The sequence below is a fragment of the Miniopterus natalensis genome, chromosome 13 (assembly GCF_054644295.1).
Source record: "Miniopterus natalensis isolate mMinNat1 chromosome 13, mMinNat1.hap1, whole genome shotgun sequence".
NCBI lineage: Eukaryota > Metazoa > Chordata > Mammalia > Chiroptera > Miniopteridae > Miniopterus > Miniopterus natalensis.
The window spans coordinates 21,786,556-21,808,891 of record NC_142093.1 but is presented as its reverse complement, the minus strand read 5'-3'; the positions used below and the strand labels follow the sequence as shown (position 1 = coordinate 21,808,891).

The following is a 22,336-nucleotide window of genomic DNA, read 5'->3' as shown; positions in this document are numbered from 1 at the left end:
AGGGTAGAGTTCAGCCGGTTTCAGCTGGCTGCTGCTTTTAGTGGTGAAACATTCCTTTTTGGTTAATATAAATACAGTTTAAGTCTTAGGATATGGCTCATTGACAAAGGACAAGCTGAATTTAAGCAACATAAACAGCAGATAGGCCAATCCCATGGAAACTGTTAAAGACAGCAAAGGATTCAGTTACCCTAACTTCATAATATTTACTTAATCTTGTGAAGGCCAAAAAAAGGTGCTATAATTGGTGCATGAGAATTCATCTGCTCTCTGTTTATATTTCCTGTTAACTTTTAGATTCATTATGAAGCACGTAAAAATAAAAATTCCTTTGAAAGCATAAAAAATAGGTACTGAATACACTTAAAGTGTTGTCACAAAAAGAAATATCTACAAATTCTGCTAAATTATATAGAAATTGAGAGATTTGCAAGTCTTACTCTTTTTTAGGGGTGGGTATTGATTTGATTAAGGCAGTATGTCTAAAATAACCAATCATGGTGCTTTATTGCTTACAAATGTAGCACAAAGAACTAAATAACTTTACACCGGGTATCCTCAAAGGACAACTTCAAATAAGAAATTCTTCCTGTTAACTTATCCAATCAGTGGTTGAGCCCTGATGGCTACAAACAGCCATGGTTTGCTTCCCTTGAATTGGGAATGGGGATTCTTTTTTTTCTCTTAAGATCCAGTGCATTACACAGCCTGAAAATCACACATAAAATATACTTAATTTAGTTTAATTTTCAGAGCTAAATCAATTTGCCACATATGTGAATTAAGTATTTTAACTTAAGAAAGGGCAAACAAGGTCATTCTCAATTTCTTTCTTTCTTTTTCGCTATCATATGAGCAGTGGAAAAAGAGAAAAAACGGGTAGAGAAAGATATCCCTATCTGATAGAGAGACACGTTGGAGAAACACAGGGGTATGAGAGGCAAAGAGAGATGTCATCAGGAAAGGCCAAAGTCAGAAAGGAAAAGACAAGGAGGCAGACATGAACGGCAGAGAGGGTACTGTACTTAAGATTTTTAGGTCTGTTTTTAGATTAGGTGCTGAAATACTCATGGGTGAAAAGATATGATGCCTGGGATTTGTTTCAAAATAACCTGGTGTGGGGGTGAGGAGGGGACAGTGGATGGAGGTACAGACTAACCGTGAGCTGACTAACTGTTGAAGATGGTGTTGGGTGTTCATTACACTATATTTTCTACTCTTGTAGGGGTTGAAATTTGGCAATAATAAAGTTTTAAGATTTTCTTTTCAAGTATTATTAATTTAAGAAAATTAAGAATTAGGTTAGTTTGGGTTTCTTTGGAAACTTGTCAGGCTACTAAAAGAACCTACTGTATAAAATGAAATCTTTTAGGTGAAAACAAGATTTGATGGTACTGTTACCAAAATGAAGGAAAGAAACACAACAAACTTAGAGCAAGGATAAGAAATTTAATGTAAACTTCTTGGAGGAATAATAATTTTGAAATTCTTGACTGAATCTGACAGACATCTTTTCATAAAATGTGAAGCTATGGGTTTAAGATCATTAGACAAACTTTAAGCCTAGTGGTCTCATTCAAACCACTCATCTTGCTGTTGGCAAGGCCCAGCAAGGGTTAAGTGACTTATCAAATATTTGACTTCTCTCTCCATACCTATTAACATATTAAACATAAAATGTTTATATTCTTTTCCTAATATAACTCTAAGCATAGTTTCATATTAGTAGTATATATTCTTTGTAATAATTATTTTTAATTATTGTTTAATACTTCAAGGAGTGGATATAGTTCCCTTTATTCTTCTATAATATGGCATTCATGTTATTTCCAACTCTTTATTACTATAAATAAAGCTGCTATGAACATTATTTATATGCAAAATTTCATTATGGCTAGGATTACCATGAAAGTCATGGTAATGACTTTCTTTTGACTTTCTCAAAAGAAAGATAAAACTTCCTAACAGAAGTGTAGTTTATCCTTATGAAAATCTGTTAAGCAAAATAAAGCTAGATTCTCCATTTTCTCTATGAATCCAGCACATGAACAGTCAAAATAATAGGATGTCGGGGAGGGTAGAAGACTACTTTGAGGATTGTTTTGGGCAAAACGATGCTGATATTGGTAGAGGCAGAAGAAGACATTTTTAACTAAAATTATACCCTACCTGCTGAAAAGCTTTTTCTGCTTGACGTTCAGCATCAATAACTTGTCTCTCAAGCTGTTGCATCTGCAAAGTGAGGAAAATAGAAAAAGCATAAAAACTCGTATTTCCCTTTTGAAAGGGACTTAGAAATCTCACAATATCAACTTCTGTAAGAATAAAGTAGTTCAATGGATGTGAATTACATACAATTTATCTCATTAAAGACTCTTTGAGTGAATATTTAAAAACCGATCAAACAAAATAACAAAGGTTTGATACTTTTAATACAATGTAATATATTCCACATGAGTATACATCAATAGAATTTTCTTCACTGGATTATAATTTAGAAATTACTGGTCAACACATAGTAAAAATAATAAATCAGTTTTAAGAGAATGGTAAAACCTCAAATTTCATTCTTGATTTGTTGATTAGAAAGTCACAATGATATCAGAAAGTGGTGTATTCTCAGAAGCTGTATTTATTGTATCATCCTTGGAGAATCCCAAAATGAGCATGATTAGGCTGAACTGAGAGATTTGGACCAAGCACTGGACCAAGCAAAGCCCTACAGTACTGAAAGTGATTAGTCTGTTTAATATTTTAAAAATGATGTGGGTACAGATGAGGAAAACTTACAACTACATCTTGAAAAGTATGGCAAGAACTACAACTGGTTCTTCCTTGCACATCCCACTACACTTGCTGTCACTGAAAGTTTAAAATAGCTTCTGTTTACTAGGGATGCATCACAACCCTCCGGTCTGGGCTACACAACTCTGGCAACTTTAAATACATGACTACGGAAGGCGGAACTGTCTTTAGCATAGAGTCTATGAGAAGACTTAGCCTTCTCAAGAAATCTAAAAGGTGTGCAGATCTGAAGACATGCAGCTGGCAGTCTGCCTGAAATATGCAAGAGATCTTGCAGAAATGCAAAGGATTCCCAAGAAAGCTGTACATGATACAAAACCAGTTCTGATTCAAGAGACGATATCTAATAACGCTCAGCAAGTAGTAGAAGGCTGCTGTTCAGTTATGGCTAGTAGTTTTAATGGACTGACTCCAAACAGATGATAGTAGTAATGCATGGTATATACCAGATAAGGGCATTTGAACATTACTTCAACACCACACTGATGTTCTTGCCTCCAAATGGTTCAGAAAATGACTGAGAGCTGGAGAGTAATAGAATAGTGCTCTCTAAGAGCACCTGAAAGGTGGCTAGTCCCAATGAGATGTGGTGTAAGTGTAAAATATACATCAATGATACCTGTGTTGTTTGAAAACCTAATACAAAAATATAAAGTAGCTCAGTAATTTTTATATTGACTCACCTTGAAATAATATTTTAGATATGTTGCATTAAATAAAACATAATCTTAAAATTACTTGCATATATTTCTTTATTATGTTGTTTATTAAAATTGTACATAGGTGGATGAAATAATATATTTGGGATTTTCTTCAATATAATATAGGAGGGGACAGTGGGTCAGGGTAAGGGTGAAATAGGATTAGTCCTAAGTTAATAATCATTAAAGCTGGGTGATGTATACATGGGGGTCCATTATAATATTCTGCTTGCTTTTATATAATAAAACTTCTCTAATAAAACATTTTAAATATATATAAAATATGTAAATAACATATTAAAAGATACATAAGTGACATGCATTACAATAGATAATATATGTGCTAATGAGGAGGTCACAAGTGACCTCTGTGAGGTAGGCTGCAGTGTGGAGAAGCAAAGGCATAGCTGGAATTCCAGTCTATGGAATTAAAATAACTAGTTAGGGTTCTAGAGCCACCAAAGATCGCCACCATCAGTTCTTCCCCCCGCATGCACATGCCCTTCTCCCACTGAGAGGTGAGGTCCATGGCCCCTCCTCTTGGCTCGGGGATGGCTCTGTGACTTGCCTTGACCCACCGAATGCAGTGGAAGTGATGCGGAGCCTTTTGAGTCTTGCTTCTAAAACTGATTTATATATAAAACATCTTTGTGGGTTTTTTTCTTTTAATGAAAACACATCTACACGATGAATTCAAAGCCATGGCAGACTAAGGAGTTGTTTGGGCCTGAATTATGATGCAAAGTGAAAGAACTCCTTCAGTTGTGTTAACCATCCTTCCCAAAATGTGATTCTATCAAACCCTACCCCACCCATCCCCACACCACCTCAGGCTTCAAAGCAGACAGTCTTACGGTGAGGATGGAAAAACCACGAGTGCTGTCTGCAGGACAGGAGAGGACAATTGAAGTCTTTCTGGCTGCCTGCCATTCTTCTGAGTGCGTAAAATGGATTGATACAACATTTAGCATCTTCTAGTATCATCAAAGCTGAATAATTACCTAAATTTCGAGAGCCTGACTGAAGGTTTAAATGGAAAGCAGTGTTCCTTGTCCTAGAAAATGCCCAGTTCCTGCTTTCGATGCTCAGCTCTCCACTGCTATAGGTTTCCCATCCTTTCCCTCACCAAAGCCCCACCAAAACGCTCCCTATACAGAGATAATTTTTTTTGTAATTATCACCAACTCCCAAAAGTTTCCTTGCCACATTCAGTTTCACATTCTATTATTACAATATAAAGAATTTATGCTTGCCTTTCTTTTTAAAAAGAGTTAAAGATAACCACTTAATAGAAATTCAGCCCACGGCTTCTACAGCATCAGAGGGGTGGGGGGACTCATGGGAAAGGGTAATTAAAGAAAATTTCAACAATATAATATATAGAAACAGAAGGCATTTATTACAATTTCAGACACAAAGAGATGATCTCACTAGTTGAATAAAGAAATAAATCTAGCCCTGGCCGGTGTGGCTCGGGTGGCTGAGCATCATCCCATACACCGAGAGGGCTCAGGCTCGAGTCCGGGTGAGGGCACATGCTGGGTTGCAGGCTCGAGCCCCAGCAGGAGGTGTGCAGGAGCCGCCAAGTGATTCATCGATGTCTCTCTCTCCCTCTCCCTCTCTCTTTCTCAAAATCAATAAAAATTTTATTGGTAATTTAAAATCATATATACTCAAGGAACCTATTACAAAAGGAAATGCAGGGATAGAGGTGTAACTGAGGGAGGCTAAATTTGGAATTTGAGACTCTAACAGAATTCTGCCACTGAATAGGAAGTAAGCTAAACAGTTTCTCCCCGATTTTGAGTGTATTTACTTAGTTGTGTAACAATGGTTAAGGCAGGAGTAATGAACACCACATAACCAAAATTCAATAAATGTAATATAAACTTTAATAAAAGAAAATCACTACATTTTCACAATCTATATTATAGATCATAAATACTGAACGCGTCATATTACATAAATGTAAATACACATTTAAGTATCTCCAATAAAGTTTAGGAGACTTTAAAATCAGTTTAAACATAAAAATACTTTAATTTTGAGTGATTGTTTTTATAATCATTCAAGCTGGAAAATAACTTTGCAAAACACTTAGTAAAACAATGCAGGAAATATTCATGTAAGTTTTTACTTTCACAATGTAAACTATCATGCAAAGCTTGGTGGCCACAACCAAGCCCTACTAAGTCACTAAAATAAACTTGAATGATCTGCTGCCCCTCTTCCTAAGTATCTCTCTTCCTGATTTTTTCCCATAGAACCCATGAAAGACTGTATCACCATTCTGTTATAATAAATAATATCTTCAGTCAGTAGCCCCAACATGACATTTAAATTAGCCTGCAAAGTCTTATTGTTAGTATACATGTAAGTTCCATTAGGCACTGTGAAATATTAGGTGAGTCAATAGAAACACTGAGGGGATGTGAAATTTAAATAGGGTAATCGTGGTTATATGTAAAGCAATATGGTGCTGCCGAAGGACTCCTCATTCCTATGAGAGAATTCTAAACCACCTCTGGGGAATCGCAGTCACAGAAGGAAGGTCAAGTGGCCAGAAACCCCAGACAGTAATGTTGCATCAGGCAGCATTAGGTGACTCGGGCCATGCTGATGCCTAAAGGAAAAATTCTTCCTATTTTTCACCCTTTCCCTTTCCCTGAAAATCTAGCCCATAGGAAATAACATTCACTTCAGCTTAAAATGAAACTTTCCCTTTTCCCTCCCTGGCTCAGAAAACTAGTAATACTGTAAAGTAGGAAAGCTACTTAAACCTCAGCTTCCCTGAAGAGTTTATATTTGGCATACTAGAGATATTTCCAACACCATTCCTTAAATTCCTCTAAAGACCTCTCCCACTTACAGCAGTATTTGCCCAAGACTTCAATAAGGCCTTTTTCTTCACAAACTTCAATATTCCAAGTTACTTGGAAATTATGATGGGGAAAAAGCAAACTGGTTCTTTTTTTAAAAAATCCCATGTATTCTCCTACTCCATCTCCAAAAAACATAAGATATATATAACTGAAATCCACCTTTCACTATAAAAACACTCTGAGATCATCTCACACATCTGTCCTAAAAAATTCAGAAAGATGTCTCCTATTAACCGGTAATTACATTTGATTAGGTCATCTCCTTGCACACTTCACCAGTGTGTTCATTTAGAAAGATGTAAGAAAATAATGAGTTACTTCTATGTGCCAGGCTCTCTAATACCTGCATCACACAGTGTGAAAGGTCTCAGGTTTAACGCCAGTTCTGCAATTTTTAGCTATGTGACAGTGGGCACACTATTCAAATACTCTCAGTCTTGAGGTCAACGTATTTAGATTGGGAATAATAATAGTTACCTCATGAGGTTACTCTGGGGTTTGAACTAGCTAATGGTTGTACTAATTGCTTAGGAACCATAGTTAGCACCTAGTGTTAGCTGCCTATAGCCAGTGCCAATAAAACAGAACTAAGAATCAAACTATTGCAGAAAAGAAAAGCTGGCTAGAACTCCTGGCAAAGAGCTAAACAATCAAATTAGTATTCTCTCAAGAATCTTCAGCCTTGGGCCAGCATCCATTTGGAGAGAGGGTGTGGAGAATTATTAGAGGAAATCTGTGGGGCAGACCGGTCCTAACAAAAAACCAGTGGTCATGAATGGGACCAGACTGGCCTCTGGAATGCAGTATTTGACTCAAATTGGCATGTAGAAGCAATGCAATAGGGTTTGCTTTGAAAAAATATGTAATGTTATGTAAATCATTAATACTAATACACACACACATCCTCATACATAGATACCTGCCCCCAAGCAGAGATGGATTTATATGCTGCATGGGTGAAGAGAAGATAGAATAGATGAGTAAATATGTCAGAGAAAGCAAGGAATGTGGTAATAAAACTAGATGAGAGAGGCCATATAGGGTGATGGCTGAGCATCCAGAATGTCTGGTTTCAAATCTTGGCTTCATCACTTACTTTCTGGCACAAACTCAGGCAAGCTAAATAATTGCTATGTGCCTAAGTTTCCTCCTATGTAAATATGGATAATTTAGTACCTAACTCACAGGGTTGTTGTAAGGATTAAAAAGTTAATTTATATAAAGCACTTAGAAGGCTGCCTGGTACACAGTAAGCATCAGTTTCCTAATCTGTAAAATGGGAACAATAAAAGGAATTACTTCACAGGCTGTTAGAAGAATTAAATAAATCGTTTCTATAAAGTGCTTAACACCTACTAAATTAATAAATACTTGGTATCTTTATTAAAACATGGATGAGTACCAAAACTAATTTTCAACCCAGAGAACAATATTTCGTAATGGAATATAACAGAAAGTCCTGTGAAAAAAGTTATTCCCACTTTGGTGTTGACTCTATTTACTGGAAAACCATCAGTAACTTGGCATACTTATCCACTTTCCACTGTATGAAACACATGTGAGTAATTCCATCTCTCAGATCTGGCAAAGGATTTAAGTCATAGATACAAAATACAATAAAAAGAGAGAGGAAGAAAAAGAAACCACAACTAAAACAGCAGTTTTGAAATAATATTCCTCTCAAAATTCATTCACTGACAAAGAAAAAAGGAAATCTAATAACATAAATTAAAATCAAAACCTATTTACAATTTTACTTGTAGAGAAAACAACACTTAAAGGTTTAAAAAGTGGGCACTAAAAAAAATTTGTTGCAACAAGTCTTGTAAAGAACAAAACAAATGTGGGTATCAAATTCAAAATTTAAAGGTCAATCAGTTGGAAACCAAATAAGCATAACTACTATTTAGTCCATAAAGAAACCAGGAGAGTATAGAAGTCAAGGAACCAAGGGAAATGTTGAGGCTGTGGTCAAGAGTGTGCTAACTGTTGAGAGGCTAAGACAACACCTGGGAAGTTATCCATGAGGTTTAGCAACATGGATATAATTGGTAATCTTGACAAAAATAATTGTATGGGGTGGGTAGGATTGTGGAAAATACCAGATAAATCACAGTACAACCTGGGAAATGATTTTTATAGAGAGAGGAGCAAAAGGCAAAGCATGCGTCACTAACTTTGAGTTAGGACAAGCTTCCCCAACTTGGAGATATTCAAACCAGTATTTTTTTCAAGCTATAATTTTAATTCTAATAGCAATAAGTAAAGAAATTTGATATTGGGTATTTATGGCATAACTTTAATCTTTCTACCTAAAAGATGTTAAAGCACAAAAGTGAAAGATGATATTAAACTGAATGATGTTTTACTGGGTTTTAAAGATATGTAGTTATGTCATTAGAATACCTCTGTGCTAAAAGATTCATAGCTAGCAATGAAAGGAAGATTTAAGATGATCTTTTTTTAGAGATGTGATACATGTACCAGCCCTCCATCCCAAAAAGATTATGTAGGCTACAGTTTAAGAAACTCTACAAAGCAAAAAGGAAATCTGTAAGTTCTTCTGATCAGTTCTTTCTGACCATTAATATCATTTATCCGTTCACCTAGACAGCACTGACGAATAGAAATATATAATGTGAGTAACATGTATAACTTAAAATTTTGTAGTACTCACATTAAGAAAATAATAAGAAATAAGTAAAATTAATTTTAATACTTTTTATTTAATCCAATATCCAAAAATTATCATTTCAACATGAAATCAATATAAAAATTATTGCTGAGGTATTTTACATTCTTTTCATACTAAATCTTTGAAATCTAGTGTGTGTTTCTCACTCACAACACATTTCAATTTTAACTAGGCTTATTTCAAATCCTCAACAGCTACTTGTGTCTAGTGGCTGCCATAATGGACCATGCAGATTTAGAATCCAAGTTCCCTGGAAAAAGGAACATGGCTTGTTCACAATTGTAATTGTAGCATTAAGAATAGTGTCTGTCACATAATCAGCCCTCAATGAATATTTGTTGAATGAATGAACAAATGAATGAATTTATCTATTCATTTTATACACATATATGCCCTCCAAAATTCCTGTGACATAAATAAAATTTTAATTATATGATCAGTACTATTAAGAGAAACATATAATTATCTTAAATTCAATTCTAGTTGAGATGATAGTTTAGTGATATACAGTTAGTCCATATAAATTCCTAAATAGTGGCATACTTTCAAATATAGTATATACATGTTTTACTATCAATAGGGAACGTTCTTCTATAATCACTTTAAATGTGATTTTCCTAAACATTTAAGTAGATCAAAATGCTGTCACACTTCTCTAGTAAAAATCAAATAAATTGCATCTTTTTTCTCTGGAATGAATGCACTCCACATTCATCAAATACACATAATTTTCACATATGCCACTAGTATTTGCAAAGAAATGTTTTTTGTCTTACTGTCCAATTTACTTTAAAACTGGCAAAAACTAGGCTAAATAGCTTCAAAGCCCTGGCAAAAGTTAAATTATATTATGTTTCACATGTTTACCCCTAAAAGTACTGAGAGTGTTTAATATAAGTGAAATAGGCCCTAAAGAGCTGATGTTTAATAACAAAGGTTAGGAAGCAAAGCTTACCTTCTCTGCTAGGAGCTCTCTTATCTTGCTTGCTTGAACTCTAAACTTCATGAGCTGGGACTCCAGCGCTACGCATCGTTCTTTCCAATCGACTGGCCCTTCTGTCTCAGAAAGCTCTGCCATATTTATTCTATAAAAGAAAGCGTTTGAATGGCATAATACCAATTAGCACTCAGGGTAATTCATTAAATCATCCAATGTACATACTTCAGTAACCATCTAATGATATATCCAGATACAAGCTTTGAACTGTATGATCAATTCCAGAACTGGGGATGGCTCATGGGAAGGACTTCGTGGGATACGGTAAGCCAGGGGTGGAGGTCCACCTGTGTTAACTACACTTTCTATGTAACCTAACCTTTCTATGCCTCAGTTTATCCAGTCTAGGGGGACGTGATGGCAACAAATCATTCTTCTTCTTGGGTCTGTCATGAGGAACAAATTAAATATTGCTGTTTTTAACAGCACGCTGGATAGTATAATAGCGCCACAAACACAGAGTACTATTAACTATTTTAGCAATGCTCAACAAGATTTTTAAAAATTTTTTATTTTTTTCCATCACCACTTATCAACTCAGAATTTTACCACACTCATTTTAATCTTAAATTTAATCTTAAATTTACAGAATTATTACAGTTTGATTCCATTGGTAGCATGATAGAATAACCTAAAGAGGCTTTATACCAGTGTTATAATTAAGGCCTGGATTTATATTATATTACTTATCACCACCCTAAATCTGTCCAGGTCCAGGTTGTTTTCAAGCCAAAAATCCTTTGGAATATTTAACTGGGCAAAGTCTTATAATCCTGGACAAGTCTGCACGATTTTTATTTGGTGCAAGAAGAGAAAACATATAAATGTAAAATTTGGAATCACCTACATTAAGTAAATAAATCTGGAATCAGTGTTTTCCATATTAACTTTCCTTTTGGAGAAGATTAATCCCAGAGAGAAGCACTGTAGGGGAGAAGCCAGGAGGCAGGGAAAGTGGTTTTGAAATTCTCAAGTGCAAAAAGATATTACTTGATTTTTGAAATCCTTATTGTTCCTGACTCCAGGATTCATTAAAGTAGTCTGAAATGTTAATGTTTTATCAGGCCGTTTAATAAACAGCTTGATAATAATGTATTTCTGAATGAGTCTTGCTATGAACTGATAAAATTTGCATTAGAAATGGACCTCCTGAAGAAGCCAAGTCCAGTCATGGAATATATGTGACGGCAAAACTCTCAGAACCCAAGGATAGAACTGCAGTTGAAAGTGTACTATTCTGCTCTTTTGTTTTACAAAAATATGTCTCCCTCACATATTAATCAAATTTATTTTCCCAATACTTAGTGTAATATACCTCCTAACCTATACCAGTTTTTAAACCCACAAAAGATTATTTTCCTAGCATAAATATTGTTTATGCCTGCCCTGGCCAGGTGGCTCAGTTGGTTGGAACTTCGTCCCATACACCAAAAGATTTCAGTATCAATTCGCAGTCACAGCACATACCTAGGTTGTGGGTTCGACCTTGGTTGGGGTGCATTTAGGAGGCAACTGATCAAGGTCTCTCTCTCCCTCTCCCTTCCTCTCTTTAAAATCAATTAAAAATATCCTCTGGTGAGGATTAAAAATATATGTATATTGTTTTATGCTTAAATCAGTTTTCACATTAATACCTGTATCACTCAATAATTTGGAGATAAATATAAGCAAAGTTGTCTTACAAAGGCTACAACTTTATTAAGGGCATCATAACCATGTCAAAGCCTCCAGATGCTCTTAAATTCTAGCCATAATTTAAGGGAAACTTATAATTGTAGAGCTGGAAATCACTCTCTTTTCCTTTCTTTTGTTTTTATAGAAGCCTCATCCCACTGTTTTCTGAGTTTTTTCTAAAGATATGAACCTTGTTGATGACCTTTCTCATTACCCGCATGAACACTGACTATTGATGATGTAGGAGTCACTAATGCAGTTTGTCAGTCACAAACTTTTTCTCGATTCTACTGCTACTTCACCTCTGTCCTCAATAGCTTTAGAGTGGACAAGGAAAGAAAATATGGAAGAAATATTAAAAAAAAAAAAAAAAGCAGTCCTGAATGAGCATCCTGAATCCTTGAACCATTCGTATCACTGCACAGAAATGTAAGGACCCTCTTCTAAAGCAACAAGAGGGTCTATTTCATGTTGGTTAATTTTTGCTCTACATTTAAACTAACTTGTTTATGTTTTACTATAAAACTCCTATAGCTTTAAAAAGAACATACACATTTTTAACAAGTGAAAATTAATCAATATAATGTACCATATGAGTAGGAAAAAAAAGACAAAAGCCACATAATCATTTTTGACAGATGCAGAAAAACATTCAACAAACTCCAATACCTTTTCAGGATAAAAACAGTCAACAAACTAGTAACAGAAGGGAACTTCCTCAACCAATAACGAGCATCTATGAAAAGCTTACAGCTAACATACTTAAGGGTAAATAACTGACCCACCTAAGATCAGAAATAAGACAAGGATGTCCGATCTCACCGCTTTTAGTCAACACTGTACTGGAGGTTCTAGCCAGGGCAAGAAAATGAAATAGTAAGCACCCAGATTGGAAAGGAAGAATTAAAACTACTTCTGTTTTCAGAAGTCACGATCTTATACATGGAAAATTCTAAGGAATCCACACAAAAACTACTAGAACTATTTGAGCTCAGCAAAGTTTCAGGATATGAGAGCAATATACAAAAATCAACTATTTTTCTATACACTAGCCAGGAAAAATCCAAACATGAAAGCAAGAATATATTCCATTTATAATAGCATCAGAAAGAATTAAATGCTCAGGAATAAATTTAACAATAGAAGTATACGGCTTGTACTTTGAAAACTGCCAAACATCACTGAAAGAAATTTTAAAAGACCCAAGTAAATGAAAAGACATCCCACATTCACAAACTGGAAGGCTTAATATTGTGAAGATGGCAATACTTGCAAATGGATATATGCATTCAATCAATCCCTGTCAAAATTCCAACTGCATTTTTAGCAGAAATTGACAAGCTGATCCTAAAATTCATATGGAAATTCAGGGGACCCAGAAGAGCCAAAACAATCTTGAAAGCTATAGGACTAACATGTTTCAATTTCAAAAATTACTATAAAGCTACAGTAATCAAGACTATGTGGTACTGGCATAAATATAGATCAACAGAATAATATTAAGAGTACAGAAATAAAACCTTACATTTACATTCAATTGATTTTTGACAAAGGTGCCAAGACCATTCAGTAGAATAAGAATCGTCTTCTTTAAAAATGGCGTTAGAGGGGGTTGGGGACTTGGTGAAAAAGGCGAAGGGATTGAGAAGTACAGATTGGTAGTTACAAAATAGTCATGGGGATGTAAAGTACAGTATAGGAAATATAGTCAATAATATTGTAATAACTATGTATGGTGCCAAGCAGGCACTGGAAATACCGAGAACACTTTGTAAAACATGATTGTCTAACCACTATGTTGTACACCTGAAACTAATACAAAATAGTATTGAATTTACACTGTAATTGAAAAATAAAAAATGAAACTTTATTTTTATTTTTTTAAAATACATCTTTATTAATTTCAGAGAGAGGAAACGAGAGGGGGAGAGAGAGAGATAGAAACATCAATGATGAGAGAGTCATTGATCAAGCCCATAACCGGGGCATGTGCCCTGACCGGGAATCGAACCCCGATCGCCTGAATCCTAGGTCGACGCTCAACCGCTGAGCCACGCCCGGCCGGGCAAAAATGAAACTTTAAAAAAATGGTGCTAGACAACGAAATATTCACATGCAAAAGAAAAATTTGGACACCGCCTCCCACACACACTTTATATCATATTTGTGTATATCACAAATTAACTCAAAATGGATCAAAGACCTAAATATAAGAGCCTAAGCTCTAAACTCTTAGAAGAAAACATAGGCAAAAGTCTTTGTGACCCTTGATAGACAACAGTTCCTTAGATATGTGTAAAGCATAAGTAATCAAGGAAAAAATAGGTAAATTGGACTTAACAAAAATTTTAAACTTTTGTGCTTCAAAGGACACCATCAAGAAAGTGAAAAATAACCCACAGAATTGGAACAAATATTTGCAAATCATACATCTGAAAAGGAAGTTGTATCCAGAACATATAAAGGACTCTTACAACTCAACAAGAAAAACAACTAAAAAGAAAGCAAAGGATCTAAACAGACATTTCTCTAAAGAATATATACAAATAGCCAATCAGCACTTGAAAAGATGCTTAACATCATTAGCTATAAGGGAAAATGCAATCAAAATCACAATGACATACCAAAATACACCAAATAGTATGGTTATAGTAAAAAAAAGACATGTAATGACAGTGTTGGTAAGGATGTAGAGACAGTGGAACTCTCATACATTGCTACTGGGAACATAAAAGTGGTATAGCTGCTTTGGAAAATAGTGTTAACAGTTCCTCAAAAGTTTTAACATAAAGTTACCATATGACATAGCAACTCCAATGCTAAGTATATACCCAAGAGAACTGAATACATAAATCCACACCAAAACTTGTACACAAATGTTCATAGCAGCATTATTCAAATAGCCAAAAAGTGGAAACCCAAATGAATGGCTATTACTCAACCACAAAAAAGGAATAAAGTATTAACACGTGCTACAGTGGATGAACCTTGAAAACATCACCCTAAATTCCAAGTGAAAGAAGCCAGACACAAAAGGCCACATATTGTGATTCCATTTATATAAAATAGGTAAATCCAAGGAGACAGAAAGTTGGATGGTGATTGCCAAGGGCTGTGAAGAGACACAATAGTGATCCATTTTGCGGTTTCTTTCTGGAGTGATGAAAATACTCAAGAATTAGCTAGAGCTAATGGTTGCACAACCTTGTGAATATACTAAAAACCACTGAACTGTATACTTTAAAAGAGTAAATTGAAGGGTTTGTGAACTATGCCTCAATTTTAAAAAAGCATGTATTTACAAATGAGTAAAAAAGTAGGTGTATATTAGCTCAACATTTACACATTTAACGATCCACTGTTTGTAGTTATCCCTGTAAAGAATCCCACCATTAACTCAAGTAATTTAGAGATAATTCTTAACCTCAAATATGACAAGAATCAGACATATATCTTTCTAAGAGTACTTTGCTATGAAAATGACACTATATAAATTCTAAGTTACACAGGCCTATTCATTTATTTGGTTATGCTAATTACCTACTTTACAGTGAGGTAGCAAAACCTTAACATATTATTGGCATTTAACATCTGCATTCCCTATTAATAAGATCATAGTTTTCTTTGAAGTTCAAAACTAGATTGGTTGGCTAATGTGTCTGCCTGAGGTCTAGACCCCTGATTTCCTCATTTCATTCTGTAATCTCAGTTAGTATAAAGGAGCTGCTGTGCCGATGCCTCATCTTGAGTGAAGATTCTGATTTTGAGCAATACCCACCATCCTTTCCCATTACCACTGATTTCACAGAACCCGTTACACAGCTTTGGGAGCCCTATACCCACTTGCTAAGTAAAAGCCACTCCTAGATCTGAATTTGGAAGTAATCTCCGGTCACCGCAGCGGAGAGAGGAAACGGGCGGTCTTCCCAGCGCCCCCGGGGCCCTTTGGAAACATTTACTCGCACAGGGTTAACTGTTTACAACCGTGGAGGGAAAGCTCTTTTCTCTGCTTCTTTGACTTCCTGTTTCTCTCGCAAATCCCAAAAGGGAACGAAAACGACAAGAAGGAATTCATGTGCTTGGCGTTACCCCGACGCAGCTCGGGGTGGCCACGCACTCCTCCCTTCCCTCCTCGGAACAGCTTCACCTGGCCAGGGAACCGCGTCCCGCTCTTCTCCCAAAGCAGGAGAGATGCTTCTCCCGGCCACACCGAGGCGCGCCCCGCTCCAGGAACCTCCGGACGCCCCCGCCCCCGCGCAAAGCCTGCGCCCGCAGCGCCGGGGCCGAGCTCTGGGGGCACCGCGCCCGGGGGCCGAGCTCGGGGGGCACCGCGCCCGGGGGCCGAGCTCTGGGGGGCACCGCGCCCGGGGACACCGCGCCCGGGGGCCGAGCTCTGGGGGGCACCGCGCCCGGGGACACCGCGCCCGGGGGCCGAGCTCTGGGGGGCACCACGCCCGGGGACACCGCGCCCGGGGACCGAGCTCTGGGGGACACCGCGCCCCGGGGACACCGCGGTCGAGCCCGCGACGGCACCTTCGCGAAGCGAGCGGCGACCTGCGGGGCGCACGCCCTGGAAGCTGCGCGGCGCGAGTGGTTTAGCGGCTCTCCCACGCGTCCCGCACATCACAATCTGGGGACCAAAGGCCCCGTCGTTTCAAAGCGGCCGTGGCTCCAGGGACGGCGCGAGTTCTCGGAAGGTCCCCCGAGCGCTCTCCGTCCCGGCAGCTCGAGGGGTAGAAACGGTCCCGAAAAGTTTAGAGAAGCCCCGTCCCGAGATCCCGGCGGGGCCCCAGGAGCCGAGCCGAGCCGCAGCATCCCTCACGGCGGGGCCGCTCGGCCGGGCACGCGGGGCTCCCGGGTGCGCCCCCGACCCCCGGCTCCACGCCGCAAACCGGGGCCCCGCTTTTTCAAACAAAATGTCCCGGGAGCCCCAGGGGCGAGTAGCTGCCGGCCCCGCGGGCAGCCAGGGCGCCTTCGGAAGGGCGAGGCGGGGGCCGCGGGGGCGAGTCCCGCGCCAGTCGGTCCAGCCCGGGTCCCCGCCGCCCGTCCTCCGCCCGGCGAGACCCCGGGAACGCACGCTCTCCGGGCGGACCCCGGCCCCGGCACTGAGGCCGCCCCCCGCTCTCGGCGCTCCCCGCCCGCCTACCTCCGCCACGCTCCGGCCGCCGCGCGCCAGGTCCCGGCCGCGCCGGTGCGGGCTCCCGGGGCTCGCGGCCCGCGCCCCGCTCCCCCAGCCCGGGCCCGGGGCTGGCCCGCCTCCCGCCGGGACGGGCGGCAGGAGGGGCCAATCGACGGCCCTACCGGGAGCCGACGTCACGGGGGGCGGAGCCACGCCTCCGCCCCGTCCCGAGCGCGCGGCCGGGGCGTCCAGGGGCACCCCTTGCAGCCCGCCGCGCGGCCCCCCACCCGCCGCGGCTCGCCCCCGGGGCCCCGCAGCCCGGCCTCGCCGCCCTGCTGCCGGCCAGCTGTCCCGAGGGGCAGACACCCGCCAGAGCCTGCTCGGGCTCCCTTTAGCCCAACGATCAAGGACAGGGCCCCTAGTCCAGCGCCCAGGGCCCCCCGACGTTCTCGGCGTCGTTTCTCACAGCGGCGCCTCGCGCGGCCGTGGGCCTGCCCACGCAGGGAGCCCCCGGCACTGGCCTGCGCCGCCCGCGTTCGCCCTGAGCGCTGACCCTGTGCTGAGAGCGCGGAGCGCCCCCCGCGGCCCCTAGGGGCCCCCTCCCCCGCCCCCGGGCGCTCAGCCTCTACGCCTCGGGGCGCCCTCCCTCCGCCTCGGGCGCTCAGCCTCTGCTCCTCGGGGCGCCCTCCCCGCCCCCGGGCGCTCAGCCTCTGCTCCTCGGGGCGCCCTCCCCGCCCCCGGGCGCTCAGCTTCTACTCCTCGGGGCCCCCTCCCCCGCCCCCGGGCGCTCAGCTTCTACTCCTCGGGGCGCCCTCCCCAGCCCCCGGGCGCTCAGCTTCTACTCCTCGGGGCCCCCTCCCCCCGCCCCCGGGCGCTCAGCCTCTGCTCCTCGGGGCCCCCTCCCCCGCCCCCGGGCGCTCAGCTTCTACTCCTCGGGGCGCCCTCCCCCCGCCCCCGGGCGCTCAGCTTCTACTCCTCGGGGCGCCCTCCCCCCGCCCCCGGGCGCTCAGCCTCTACTCCTCGGGGCGCCCTCCCCCAGCCCCCGGGCGCTCAGCCTCTGCTCCTCGGGGCCCCCTCCCCCGCCCCCGGGCGCTCAGCTTCTACTCCTCGGGGCGCCCTCCCCCCGCCCCCGGGCGCTCAGCTTCTACTCCTCGGGGCCCCCTCCCCCCGCCCCCGGGCGCTCAGCCTCTGCTCCTCGGGGCCCCCTCCCCCCGCCCCCGGGCGCTCAGCTTCTACTCCGCGGGCCCCCCCCCCCCCCCCCCCCCGCCTGCCGTCTCCCCGGGAGACCTCGGGAATCACTTTTCTTCCTTTGCACCCTCCTCGGCAGCCAGCGCACAGGCTTGTGCAAGTAGATGGTGCTCATTTTAGTCTAATTAGGTTTTACTTCCCAGACGGGGTCGGGAGAGGCCAACTGGGGGTGGGGCGGAGGCAGGGGGTAGAATTCTGAATGTGACGAGTGAGCCTTCCCCAGGTTCACAAAACTGGGTCGGACGAATTTCTCTCTCTGGTCCACGGTTGGCCAACAGAGGGTGTCAGGCGTTTCCCACTGCAATCTTTTCTTTCCCCCTGAAGCTCATCTCACCTTATATAGAAAAATCACAGAAGAGATAAAGCTTTACCAAGTTCCTTACAGGGAAGGCAGTAAGTAAACATGACCGCAAGGCCAGTACGCCAGGATCGCTCCCATGTTCCTTCCAGATGAGCTCTAGCGTTGGACGGGTCCCAGGCCGCGCCCACGCGGCAGATGCCGTTAGCGGTCCGGGGGAGCTGGTGGTGCGCATCGTAGGAAACATTGTCTCCAGGCAGCTTTGGCAATCGAGCGGGCTGGACGGGGCTTACTTTACCGAGCACGCAGGAGTTAAATAAACAAAGTTTAAGTAATTGCAGAATGTAACCCAGCAAGGCAGTGGAGACCAGAGACCCCAGCAGGGAAAGCGAGACAGAAAGAACGCCAGAATAGAGTCACTTCCGTTTGTGAGTCAGGGTACCAAACGACGAGGAGGCTGAGTGCGTGAAGTCACTCATGAAAAGAAGCTTTCTAAACACTGCTACCACCCATGCGAGGCTTCGGCCAACATTTACTTACTGCCACCTTTTTCTAGAAACATGACAAATTGAATTTGTTTGGCTGTGAAGAGTACAGTGGAACGGCATCCTGTTTCTGACTGCGCTAAGAAAAACATAGGATACAAGGGAATATTATTTAGCAATAAAAAGAAATGAAGTGCTGATAAATGCTACAACATGAATAAACCTTGAAAATATGCTAAGTGAAAGAAGCCAGTCATAAATGATCCCATTTTGCATGATCCCATTTATATGAAATGTCCAGAAGAGCAAATTTATAGAGACAGAAAGTAGACTGGCGGCTATGAGGGGCTAGGAAGGATAGGAGTGGTGGCTAATGGGAGAGGAGTTTCTTCGGGGGAAATGGAAACGTTCTAAAACTTGTGGTGATGATTACATAATTCTATGAGTGTACTAAAGGTACAGTTTCAATGAGTGAATTATATGTTATATGAAATCACTCAATAAAGTTCTAAAAAAGAAAAATACCTGTTGAGTTTTATGTTTTCTATATTAAGTAGCAGCAGTTGGAAAATATATCTGATCAGCCCTCATGAGTGTTCATGGCATTATGTACCTTTGTTTCATAGGATTTTTCTCAGCTGTAATATTGCATTTATTTCTGATTATTTGGTTGTCTGTTCTACTCCCCCCCTCACACACACACACACTAGACTGTAATGAGAGTAAAAACTGCCTGGTTTTCCTCTTTACTATATATCTAGCATATAGGACAGTGCCTGGCATTAGTAGGTACACAATAAATATTTGTTAAGTGAATGAATGAAAGTGGCAAGGGATATATATTATATTAAGTATAGATAATATTCCAGGCATTGTACTAGTTCTGAGGAATACAAAATGAGCAATACAGACATGGTTTCTGTCTTCATGGAGCTGTGGTCTAGGGGGAAATATGCACACTCTTTAATATCCACACAAATAAATACAGAGGTGGGCAAAAGTACGTGTGAATTCAACCATCTCAGGAGGTGGTGGGGTAACCCAAGCAGGTCTCTGAAAGTCAGGCTTGTTCACTGCTTTTCAAAGACTACAAGGTTGTTTAAATAAGGCAGGCCAGAAAATTGAGCACTTAGGAGATTGTACCTAAGTGCACTGGGCCACTGTGACATTCTTTCGAGTTAATAAAGCTATTGTAACAATCATGGCCTGCGTGTCTTTTTCCATACAAACAACTGTAAACCTACTTTGCCCACCTCTGTATATAATTACAAATTGCATTAGATGTTTTGAAGGAAAACTACAAGGTGCCGTGCAACTGAATAACAAGGGGATTTGGCCCAGCCCTAGGAGCCGGGAAGGCCTTCTTTGAGAAAAAGAAGGTGAGCTGGGGCCTGAAGGAATTAGCCAGCCAAAGGCAAAGGGAAGAGTATCCCAGGTTGTGGGAACAAAAGGTACCAGGCCTGCAGTGGGGAGGAGCCTGAGACATCAGAGGGACTGAATACCAGTGAGGCAGGGACACAGTAACAGAAGAGAAGAGCAGGAGGTGGCCTCAGAAGAAAGGGCTAGACTGTGTGGGACCTTGAAGAACAGGGCTTCTCAAACCTCAGTGGGGGGTCTTGTTAAAATACAAATTCAGACTCGAAAAGCTTGGGATGCAGACCAAGGTTCTGTATTTCTAACAAGTTCCGGGGATACCCTTTGAGTAGCAAGGCTGTGACTACGTATTCCAAGAGCACTGGGAATCCACTGAAGTGTTTTAAATAGGGACGTGACAAGATCAGATGTGGTAGGAGGGTGGAGAGTGGGTTAGAAAAGAGCAAGAGTGGATTCAGTGTGAGCAGCTGGGAAACTCAGTCTTCCTGGTGAGAGATGGTGGCAGCTGGGGACCGGGGTCATGGACGGAAGCAAGAGGTGGCCGAAGCTGTGCTTAAGGAAGCTCTGTCTAGCATGGTGGAGAGACTAACTGGTAGGGGGACGAACAGTTCGGAGGCTCAGGAGTAGTTTGATGAAGATCTGACCTAGGATGCGCACGGTGAGAATGAAATGGAGGTCATGGTGGGAATGAAGAAGCTCTGGGTAGGATAGATACAAATAGTAAACAGCTGGTGGCACTTGCAATGCATTCGGCACTGTTCTGAGTGCTTTAGCATATATGATCTCGTGACAACCCTGTGATGTAAGTTAAGTAGCTGTCCCAAGGTTGCAGAGACATTAAGTAGTGGAACTGGGAATTCTGGCTTCACAGTAATCTCTCCTCTATGCTGTAGCTTAACCTCTTTCAAGAAATTATGTAGATCTACAAGGTCTAACAACTAATTGGAAGGAGAGAACATAGGAGTGTGGGAGGCCTTTGTGACTGGGAAATGATGATGCTGTTAACTGAAGCAGAAAAGCAAGGAGAAGGAATTAGTTGATGGGAAGAAGAGTGAGATCTGGCCTGGATGTGCTAAGCTCAACCTGAGGTTCTGGTGAAATATCCAGGAGGAGAGAGCCAGCAGAAAATTAGGCTGAACTGGGGGGAAAGGTCTGCGTTTGGAAATATATTTCAAGGTAATCTTCAGAGTGGAGAGAGTCTTGTAAACTGAGGAACGATTGTAACCATGAGGCCACTTGGTACACTGGGAGCAAGGACAGAGAGGTTGGAGGGAGCAGGGATTGAGGAGCTGGGTAAATACTAGGGAAGGAGTGTCTTGGCTCTTAAATCCAACTGCACACAAATTCCAAAAAGGAACAAGGGAGGAGGAAACAGGGAGGAGGAATGAGCATGTGGCTTCTGGAGCAGAGAGTAGAAACCCCAGTTCAGAAAGTAGAAGCGCCGGCACCTAGGGAAACGCATCGGAGACAAGGGGAAGAAGACTGGGGAAAGGAAATAGAGCTGGCAGGAGCAAGCTCTCAGCAGCCCACAGCCTACAGCAAGTCCCTTTTATACCCACTTACTGAGACCTCATGGTTCCCAGCAGTGTGTTCATCTTAGCTGCAATAGGCAATAAACCCGACCTGTTCAACCACAAGTGTGTTCCTGGTGGTCTTTGGAGGGAATTGACAGAAATAGGCGTTCCACCCAGATGCAGCTGAAGCCCAAACTTCCACGGACGGAACCCGCAACTCAGGGGTCCCGTGCACATCTAAGAACCCCGTGTCTCTGCCTGCACAAGCTAAAACTGAGCTTTGATACTTCACCAAAGCCCTTCAGTGTTAGGATTATTTTGTTTTCATAGGAATAAGTTCCCTTGGAATTTTTTTAAAAACCTAACCTGTTTTGTATTGTTCTTTGGCAAAATTATTTACTAGCCATCATCTGCTTCTGCTTGAAAAGTGTTTTGTGTTGTTTGTCTATAAGAGGAACACTTTATAGGGAGAGGATCTAAACTTCTTTCCTCTCCTTGCAGAGGGAACATAAATAGCTTTGTATAAAAACAATTTCATATGTGT

At 41.7% G+C, this 22,336-nt stretch overlaps 2 protein-coding genes across 4 annotated transcripts in view; one reads left to right on the top strand and one right to left on the bottom strand.

Moving 5' to 3' along the window:
* Positions 1–10,164, bottom strand: part of PLEKHH2 (pleckstrin homology, MyTH4 and FERM domain containing H2) — a 71,399-nt gene extending 61,235 nt beyond the window's left edge. For all 3 annotated transcript variants that reach the window (XM_016204108.2, XM_016204109.2, XM_016204110.2), the window contains exons 1-2: positions 10,039–10,164; positions 2,170–2,232 (exon numbers count right to left, since the gene is read on the bottom strand). In XM_016204108.2, coding sequence (XP_016059594.1) covers positions 2,170–2,232; positions 10,039–10,161 — 186 coding nt within the window. In that variant the 5' untranslated portion in view covers positions 10,162–10,164. The remainder of the gene's footprint in view (positions 1–2,169; positions 2,233–10,038) is intronic.
* Positions 2,764–3,326, top strand: C1GALT1C1L (C1GALT1 specific chaperone 1 like). Its single transcript, XM_016204111.2, is given in 5 exon segments — positions 2,764–2,797; positions 2,800–2,928; positions 2,931–3,029; positions 3,032–3,217; positions 3,220–3,326. Coding segments are annotated over 5 exon segments (555 nt in total).
* Positions 10,165–22,336: the final 12,172 nt, after the last annotated feature.